Source organism: Anguilla rostrata, chromosome 2 (genome assembly GCF_018555375.3).
Source record: "Anguilla rostrata isolate EN2019 chromosome 2, ASM1855537v3, whole genome shotgun sequence".
NCBI lineage: Eukaryota > Metazoa > Chordata > Actinopteri > Anguilliformes > Anguillidae > Anguilla > Anguilla rostrata.
The window spans coordinates 50,767,248-50,777,495 of NC_057934.1; the positions used below are offsets into that span (position 1 = coordinate 50,767,248).

Below are 10,248 nucleotides of genomic sequence, written 5' to 3' on the forward strand. Positions count from 1 at the left end.
CATCGGAGGGGTCTGAGGTGGGTTTTTTGAGAAATGGGGTAACACGAGCCATCTGAAAATCAGAGGGAACATGACCAGAGGAAAGAGAGGAATTAACAATGGAGGACAGATAGGGAAGAATCTCGCTGGAAATGGATTGGAGAATTGTAGATGGGATGGGGTCAAGTGGACATGTGGTTGCACGATGAGAGGTGATGAATTGTAGTACATCGGAATCCTCCAGCATCTCAAAGGAGGTCAGTGTGGCTGTGGGTTTGTCCCAGGGGTTGGGGGGCTCACTGGATGGGCGAAGGAGTTCCGGATTATAGCCACCTTTCCTTCAAAGGCGGCCAGAAAGTCATCTGCGGAGAGGGAAGAGGAAGGTGGGGAATTATTCAGCCATTGTTAAAAAAACAATTGGCCCGCTGGAGTGAACGGAGTTGACGCGACTCTCTCTTTCTATGGCTCTGGTATTACCTGTGGAAATCCCTGTCTGTCCCTGCGTAGCATTTTTACTTTGAGTTGGCCTGAGCTGTACACTAGCCTGATTCAGTTTCTCTTCCTTTTCCATGTTTCTTTGCTGGGGGCCCACTGAATGTTAAGGAGTTGCCTGTAAACCTCAGGCCGGTTGGGAAACACCTTCGTAGCGGGGGCGGCTAATCCGCACATCTCAGCTCTTCCCAAAAAGAGAAACCACGACCAGAGAGCGCTGCGGACTGGGGTAGTACATACAGTATTGTTTCACTGCATTTGTTTCAGGGGATTCTATGAGAACACACATTCAAAAAAAATAAAAAGCACTTCCCCTTTTTTTATTTGTCACATGCTTCTTAAGGCGTTCTCTTGCTGTTACAGTAAAATCGTTCCCGCTTTCTCTCTTTTCCTCTTTGGCCCTCTCTCTTTTCTGTATCACTACTACTTGTCAGTCATACTAAACTACCGGTTTCACTTTCTTTCTTGTCATTCTTTCAGGAGCACTAATTCATCCAAACTTTCTTTTATAATTTTGCTCAAACTTGCCTCTCTTCTGGTTGGTCCCACGTTTTCTATTGACAGTGACTCCAAAATGAATTCTCCTGTCCAAGGATAGGATTGAGACACTCTGCAGAAGGGGTTCTCAAATTGGGGTCTGCGGTTACTCAAGGAGTTCCAGGAGTCCTCGCCCAAAATATTTGGAATTTCAAAGATATTTTGCTTGTATCTCAGAAATATTTTTGATTTTATGCTTTACAAACACAAACTTCTGGTTAAACATACATAATGAGGTACAGACCACCATATGTACCCCATTCAATATGAAAATATATTGAATATATTACAATAAATTGAATAACAGGATCACACCAAATACATCATGTACTAATGTACTAAATGCATCACATGCATACATACTTTAAGATTATCTGTATTATACTTCTATACTAGCATGGAAAACAGCTACTCTATTGGAGCCTGTAGTGGGTGGTGAAAGTATCAACAGCTACTAATTTTATTGAGATGGACTTCCCACCAGAGAAGTCTTTTAATTTAGGAGATATTGGAGTCAACAAATTAGGAACCCATGTTCAATAGTCCTACACAGAAAATAATTTTTCAGGTCAACTTACTTTGCTCTGCCCGACCTTTTATTTTTTCCTGCGTTTGGGTGCACATTTAAATATTCCTCTCTAAAACCTTTTGATGTACGAAAACTACAGTAATGAAGCTGCCGTTAATTTGGAGGGGGCACTAGACTGCCATTGTTTAGCTGGGTCATTGGAGAGCCTTCCACAATGCACATTCCCTTTTGCAACACAAAGACATTATATTATGCTAATGCCTATCTAATATATAATACCTTATTGGATTCTGGCAGTGTTGCACATATCTGTATTTGTATGAAACTTGGAGTGCGCAAACCTTTCCAAGATTACAATCAAGGCTGCTCAAGTAGAAGATATCATTGTACAATAAAGTGTGAATTCTGCAAACTAAACCCATACAGAAAATAAATAAATTTGAAATACTGTATATGGTGGGAAATTCAAAATCTCTTTAAATATATTGTGTAATATATGTATGAAATACATTAATAAATCACATGTATTTAAATATATGAGTTATTAACACTCTGTGTACACATTTCAAAATATTAGTATATTATTATATTTAAATATTTGTGAGTATATGTAAAAAAAAATTTGGAAGAGAAGCCCATTTTGAGTATTTAAATATATTTTCACAATATATTTGAAATGTATGTAAATATATAATGTGAAAATGCGTCATAAATACATTTAAAATATATATGTGCAGATATTGAATACATGTAGTTCCCCTATAGTTCAATATATCATGTTTCCATATGGGAACATCCAGTGACCTTACATTGGTGTATTTGATGGATTTTATTTATGTAGTAGTAGCCATGTTTTGGTATTTTAGTATTAATATCACTTTTTGGTATGCAGTTGGCCCTGTGGTAATGTAATACATGTATGACTAAGGAAATCAGAAGGAGCTTGTGAAGACATTGAAAAACACTGTTTTCTTGACTATGAATGTACTAATAATAGCTGGTGTGCTGTTTATTGCAGAGTATAAACTTTGTCTTGTTCACCATTTGTTGGAAGTACTTATGCATGATGTTCTGTGAAACAGGCTCCACAGAGCTAAAGTGGAAAGGTCACTATACTGTAGAAACACTTCCCATGATATAAAAACAATATTTTAAAAAGACATGGACCAATACAAGCCAAAATAATATGAAGTATTTTAATGAATATGAATGTGTTTTCAAAACACAAAAATATAGACACAGTATTCACCCTGATAAATAACTAACGAAATAAATAAATAGCTATTATTTTTCAGTTTATAAATATAGCTGCATAGACGAACAATTGGTTTTTAGTCACACCACACACTCTCTCACGCACATGCGTCAGTGACACGTGACACAAAGGCACTCTTTGCCCTCCTGTGTTAACTAACTGCATGCTGTGATGTCTCACTTCCTGTTCTTTCCTCTGCAGGAGCGGACGCAGTTGCACAAGGCAGATGGAGGAAGGAGGAAGGGAAGCTGGGACACGAGCGTTGGCAAGCGTCCGTCTGTCCATCTGCGCCCCGGTCTGCGTGTCCATCTGCGTGCTCACTGCTGCTGCTGCTGGCTGCGCAGCCGGGTGTAGTCCCGCCGCACCTTCTGCACGCACTTCTCCAGGCCCCTCAGCACAATGTAGCCCTGCATTCGGCTGACCCACAGTGACTCGCAGTTGCACAGGGGGGGCGGAGGTGAGGCTGCCGTATAGACTGCTGGCTGCTGCAGTAACTTCAGCTGTGTGAGAGAGAGAGAGAGATTGTTTATTTATTTATTATTTTTTTCTTTAAATGCTTGTGTTGATTGAACATCAGTATTGTTCTTGTTCTGTTTTTTGTTTATAGAATGTTCTCTGTTATTAGTAGAGAGAGAGAGAGAGAGAGAGAGAGAGAGAGAGACCATTAAAAATACTAGGTTGTATTTTACTTTTTTGAGGGGTGGAGGAGGGGCGGTCAGATTCATTGATGTTTTTCAACAAAACAACTGGAATGACTCCATACCCAGATAAAATGTTTCCCCTTAACATTGGATCGTGTGCCCCCCCCCCAGCGGTTGTGGCCCTAAACAACCGCATAGAGCGTTTATGCCACGGCCCTGGAGAAGAGAATATCTACAGAACCGCCTAGCATAAACTTCTTGCAATGGTTTCCACAGATGTATACACCATTATTCTAAATTCACCATCCAAGTCACAGCAAGGCAAATGCACGAGACATAGTAGTTTCCTCTGAAACAAGTGACATGTTTTTAACCTAGGTCCTCGGTGTGTGACTGAGCCGAGCGCCATGTCTTACCTGCTCGGTGATCTGGACCTGCAGGTCGCGGATGTTGAGCTGCAGCAGCTCCAGGGGCAGGCTGTATTCTGCCCCCAGCTGGAGCTTCAAGGAGCAGCAGGCATCGATGTGGCGGTTGAACAGCTGCAGGTACTCGCTGTCCTGCTTCAGGCGAGCCGCATCCTGTGGGCGGAGGTGATGGAGACGGTGAAGGCAAAGTGCTGCTGGGAGGGTAAAAATTCCCTGCTGTTCTCTGACTTTCTTCTCTCACACACGTGTCCACACAAAGACACATGTGCATGCATGCCTGCATGCAAATGTGTACATGCACACACACGCGCGCACACATACATACACACACACAGAATTGCAGCCACACACTGTGTAGACCGTTCCCATCATACATCTGAAGGTAAGCAGGAAGCAGAGTTAGGCTTGGTTAGTACATGGATGAGACACAGAACTTCTGGGAAACTAAGGCCCTGTTCAGACCTGGCATTAAAATGCATCTTTGGTGATCCGATCACAAGTGGACAGCTCTAACTACAGGTGTGAATGCACCCAAGACGCATTGAGATCCGATCACTCAGACCACATTCGGAGGTGGTCTGGGTTGCATATGGCCATATTCTTTTAGCAGTGTGTACACGAATGCGTCCTGGGCCACATTGAAGGACCGCCTAGTCAACTGACGTCCTCTGTGTAAGCGGAAGTACGTACTCATTTGCACGCCAACGGCGTCATATTAAAGTGCTTTTGAAGGTCTTTGCAAATCCTTCTTTTAATTTTCGGCAGACTAGGCACAGGTAGTGCATTGCTGCCTCTTGCCGGTTAAAAACAACAACGCATTTGGTCTTTGCGAACTGAAATGATGTACGTGTTTATTTGCATAATGAGCGGGGATGTGAGATCCGATCACAAGTGGTCACTCGAGATACATGTGGAGACGCATTCTGATGCCAGGTGTGAACTGACATCTGTCTCGACTAAATCTAGACACAATCTGGATATATCTGGATACAAAGTACAGGTCTGAACAGGGCCTAAGTAGCAGCTAGAAGTGAGGTTTCTGAGCCAGCATGGGGTGGTCTTCCCTCTATCCAAAACAAACACTCAGTGCCCCAGCGCAAATGATGGGGACGCCATGCTGTGGGAGACGCTGTCTTTTGGATGAAACATTAGTCTGAGGGCCTGACAGTGGAAAGATGCCACACATGGACATTAGAGGACCCGCAGCCCAGGGCTTATCTGTTACCTCAAGTGAAAGCCAGTCAGTGTAGTTGACAGCACAGGATGGCAGACCGCTCATGAATAGATTGGGCACCTGTGAACCATTGATGCCAAGCTGCTCCTCCTATACAACAAAATTCCAATGTTTTACATGACATTCATTTTCCTTTCTAATTTTCTGCTCTTCACTTAACCTGTGCTATGTCACAGTCTTAGCATAGAACATGTATAATAGTGTAAATGCATGGGCACAGAACTAACCATATAAAGGGCCTGTGCAGTCACTTTCTGTTGCAATTAAACTAAATGTGCGTTGAACCACAATATTAAGATGTATGGCTAATGAACAATTAAAAAATGTGGTGAATAACAGTGTATTTAAGACATTGATATTTTGATTAAACTTAAAATCATACATAAAATAATGCACAGTTTTAATTAAATAAAGCATGAATATGTGCTGGCTCACGTATGGTGCCAGCAGGTTTAGCACATCCTGGTGTATCGCGTGAGCCAGCATCAGGCTGCGGGAGTAGGTCTCGTGAAGGCCGTGGAGCTCATTTGGTTTGATGCAGGGAACCGCAGAGGCGAGAGTGCACGAACACAGGAGGAACAAAGTGCGCAGCATGGTCAAAAGAAAGTTGCAGGAGGTCAATCTGAAAAGAAGGGAGAAACAGAAAGGAAATTAGTTGAATATTATCTTGGCTAAAAAATTTTCACCGGTGGCGGACTTGTTCAACCGTGCAAACACAAGACTCCCTCTTTAATTCGTTCAACCACCTTCTTGAAAAGGTTGGCGTTGCGATATTTGCTTATTTATGGAACCTGTGTCATGGCGGTGGTTTGTTAGGCTCCACTCTAATCCGGTTAGTAACACCTATCCTGCTGCTATGTGATGTTTTTAATAATGTTTTTAATAATGCTTTTCAACTGATCAGCAACGCCGCAAAGAAATGGCCCAAACAAGGAAACCTTTCAAAGAACCGACACGCAAACAGAGGAAAAGCTCACATGCTGCTGCTGCTGGCTACTACTAGTCCCAATCAGCTACCGTTTTGTCTCAGAAACAGGACTAAATCAACCCTAAACAATAGGATGGCAGGACTTTCTTCTGAAAGCACAAAACTGAACTTTTTCGCAGGAAAAGAATTTGTTGATCTGAAAACCAATCATGTATATGAACAAAAAGATTTCATGAATTGCAATACAACACACATTGTATACCGCCTAGTGTGTCCTTGTAATTGTTTTTATGTTGGGCGCACTAAAAGACGCTTAAAAGACCGTCTTTAGCTGAGCATAAATATGCCATTAGAACGGGCAGTGCAGACTATCCCATGGCTAGGCATTTCATGGAGGCCCACAATAAAAATGACAGTCTACTAAGAATCGAGGGAATTGAATTTATCAAACAATCCGCTAGAGGGGGAGATAGGCTGAAACGGCTTTCACTATGAGAGACTTTTTGGATTTTCCAATTTGACAGCATGAAATTTCCAGGGGTCAACGATGAAATTGACTTTAGGTTGTCCTTATGATTAATATTTATATTGTACTTCATTTCTACCAATTCTTGCGTATGTGTTCCACAGGATAGTCTGTATATTTTGTCATTGTTATATTTATTTATCATTGTATTATTTATTTATATTTCCTCATTATTTCTTCTCATCATTACGTACTTCCTTGTGGGAATTTTCCTGGCATCGTGTGTATGTTTATTGGAAAATTTATCATTTGCATAATGAATTCCCTATAAAGATAACCTCATGTTGACAGTCATTCATGCCCTGATGAAGGCTGATGTGGCCGAAACGCGCTGGTGTTAGACTGTTTTTAAAAAAATTCCTCATGCCAATTTAATAAATGCTTTTTAAATCTCATTCCTTCCTCCAATGAGAGTGCCTTGAACTACATTGAAGTAAGCCCAGTTTTATACTTTTTGCACTGAGGCACCTGCTCCCTTCGAACTTAAAAATATTGTTGTCATTGATGTTACAGTAAGGTTGTTGTTTTTTTTGCACTACCTTAGAAAAATGTTTAAATATTGTTGTCATTGATGGTACAGTAAGGTTGTTTTTTGCACTACTTAAGATAATTTAAAAAATATTGTTGTCTTTTACAGCAAGGTTTATTTCGCACAAACTCAAACAACTTTAAAATATTGTTCCCAGGTTTATAAAAAAAAAATATAATGCCTCTTAATGTGTTGTCATTTTTTTTCCCCCATGGTATCGAAAATGGTATCGAATATCGATATTTTCTTGGGTATTGGTATCGAAGTTAGAAATTCTAATATCGTGACAACCCTGAAGGTAAATAATGTTATCTTCGTAATGACGTTATTCATCTCCTATCGCAGAGGTAGCGGTATAAATTTTAAATGGAATGGCAACAGAACATTTCATAACAATGTAATGTAAGAAGGATTTTACCAAGCGGCCCCCCCCCCCCAGATAGATTTGCTTAGGGCCAGCACTGCCACATACAAACTTTCAGCATGTTTTAAACGAAATGACACGTCCATTGTTTGTGAAGATGAATTTAAAAACATAAAAACCTGTCTTCGGAAAGACAGAACATGTTTTAATTCAGCGGTTTTACATCCCAACGAGATCATTTTCATTGGGCCAGCAAACTTTCCAAAACGAGAAAGCTCCTTTTCAATGGCATCATTCTTAATAAATGGGGGACATTTGAAATTGTTACCCTCGTAGCTGGTGCCGAAAGTGGATTTACCTGTACGAATACCCCTTTAATCCATAAACCGCTTGCAATTACTTGTGCAACAAAACTAACTTTCTTCAAAAAAACCACGGCCTTATTCATTTGTGATGCCGAAACAATATGATCGCCCCCTACCTGCTCTGCAACTGCAACCAGCACCTCTTGAACCGACACACTATTTTCTGCTACGCACCTTACACCATGATGGAGAGACAGTGCCTCCCCGTCAAATTGAGACGCCATCTTGGCGTCTCCACAAACAAACAAAAAACTCCACTAACTCCACTAGTTCAAAAACACCAAAAAAAGATCTTGGATATGTACCTCATTAAACAGTAATATCAGCTAACCCAGAATATAGTTTTAAGAAAGTATACCAACATAAATACAGAGAGCCCTCTTCCCACAGCCACCCTCCACCTCGGAGAGAGAGAGAGAGAGAGAGAGAAATAAATGTGAATATGGAATGGTATATTGCTCCAGGATCGGGCAGCTATCATCTGACTCTGTTGAGTACCACATGGCCGGTATTACAGTCATTAAAGCTAGGATCCTGCCATGACTGACATACCGGCCCAGGAGCACAGACCCTGGAGACTAGTCCGCCACAGATGGTCTTTTCTTCTAACATGAGTCATATTCATTAACCAAAACTTCCACTGTGGGAACAGCATCAATTAAGGGGCCCCAAATTTCTAATAAACTTATCTGCTATATTTGTATTTGAAGGAATTAATAATAGCAGATCGCAGACATGGTACTCACATGTTGGTTCCTTCAGTGTGCTTTCCAGTTTCCTCTCAGGCCCCTGGGTCTCTGAACCGGTCTGCGTCTCTGGTCGTGCTTCAGCGAAGATTCAGTCCGTCTCAGCCGTCCAGTGTTTACTGGTGTACTGCTCTCTCCCCCCAGCATCTGTGCTCCTCTATTTAAACCAGTGGACAGGGCCGAGGTGAGTTTCCTCCGATATACTGAAAGAAGAAGTAACAACATTAAACACGGTACCGTCATTACCTCAACAGGAGTATTACCCATCTGTCCCTGCAGAAAATGATTTTGAAACACACATTATCAAAGTGAAAATGATAGATAACTGTTGAAACTGTTGTGTTTTGATTTGGGGGGTGGCACACGTTTTTTTTTTTTTTTTGTCTTTCTGTGCTCCTGGGAATGTATGTGCACAGTTTTGGATTGATATATTTAAAATGTATTGAATGATAATGAAATGACTGGGGCCGAGGTGGGAGTTTTGGTGGGGATTTCTTGTAAGGCACCTTGGAATTATGTTTAAAATGGGTAAAGGAGCCTAGACCACAAAAAATCTGAAATCTTTTGGTTCATAAAAAATATACAAATTGTTCATAGTAATTGAAACTATATCCATCCATCCATTCCAAATGTGTAACAGCTTGGGCTGTAATGAACAGACTATATATAATTACTACAATTATACCACTGCCGCCATGAAAAATAATGCTATTAATAAAAACATCACGTTCTTAAATTTTACAATGTTTTCAGTAAACAGTTAAAATATATACCTTCACCCAACATATCTACTGAATATCATGATTATTGTATAAAATTTTGATGACTTATGGCCAATTTTGTGCTAAGAGATGCTGTCAGATTACTTAGTTGCATTGCCATGGATGTGTCATATTTGAAACAACTGACACTTATTACATTTGAAATATGGGGTAGTAAATCATTAATAATTGTACATGTATGGTAGGAGTACAAAGATATACTACTTTAATACGTATAAAACACACAGCATATAATTACACAATTAATGGTCAGCTTCAAAAATAATTTCATCCCTGTTATTTGCTAAATTCATGTAACAAAATGCAATTAAAAGTGTAACATTTTAGGAATCCCAGTTTGAGATGGGGCTGATTTCTCCTTTCCTGCAGGTTCTTGTTTGGGCTTTAAGCCCATTTTGCAGTAGCAGACCCTCTTAAAGACGTCCCAGTGCACTTTCTCCGGCTTTATTTCAAGCAGAACACCGGGACAGGTCTTGCTTTTCTTCGGGCCCGGAGGTCGGTCAGCGCAGCAGGTGCTTCCAGAGCACTTGGTTACTACAGACAGCAACGGCAGAAGTACGGTATGATAATTTTCACTCAGAAACGGTTGAAAACCAAGGCTATAGCAAGAAGCAGCAAGCTGCTTTTAGTCTTCCTGGTGCAAGGAAGGCTAATCCGTAGGGATATGCAGTAAAGTCAATGCAAAAAATAAAGACTAATTTTATGTAGCCTAAATTCCGTTTGAATTGTAGATTAATTAAAAGTGAATAAACTCCCGACATGTCTATTCGTCTCCTTTCCTATAATTATTAGGCTTTAATAGACAAACAGGCTCGAAAAATTATTTGATAAATAATTTGTTTAGTTATTCCGGGAAACGAAGACGTAACAATAGATTAAGCACTTCATTAGCAGGGCACGGAGGACAACAGCGACA

The 10,248-nt window shown here is 40.6% G+C and overlaps 1 protein-coding gene across 4 annotated transcripts; it reads right to left on the bottom strand.

The window, feature by feature from the left end:
• Positions 1–2,720: 2,720 nt before the first annotated feature.
• Positions 2,721–8,687, bottom strand: LOC135248354 (uncharacterized). 4 transcript variants are annotated; one of them, XM_064322891.1, is made up of 5 exons: positions 8,551–8,687; positions 5,528–5,714; positions 5,084–5,182; positions 3,850–4,011; positions 2,721–3,292 (listed from the first exon to the last, which is right to left on the bottom strand). In XM_064322891.1, the coding sequence occupies exons 2-5, from the start codon at positions 5,684–5,686 to the stop codon at positions 3,110–3,112; spliced, it is 603 nt and encodes a 200-aa protein (XP_064178961.1). In that variant the 5' UTR covers positions 5,687–5,714; positions 8,551–8,687; the 3' UTR covers positions 2,721–3,109. The 4 variants fall into 4 exon arrangements, with proteins under 4 accessions (XP_064178961.1, XP_064178960.1, XP_064178958.1 ...); XM_064322890.1 differs by lacking the exon at positions 8,551–8,687 and adding an exon at positions 6,274–6,512; XM_064322888.1 differs by lacking the exon at positions 8,551–8,687 and adding an exon at positions 6,070–6,512.
• Between the last annotated feature and the right edge of the window lie 1,561 nt (positions 8,688–10,248).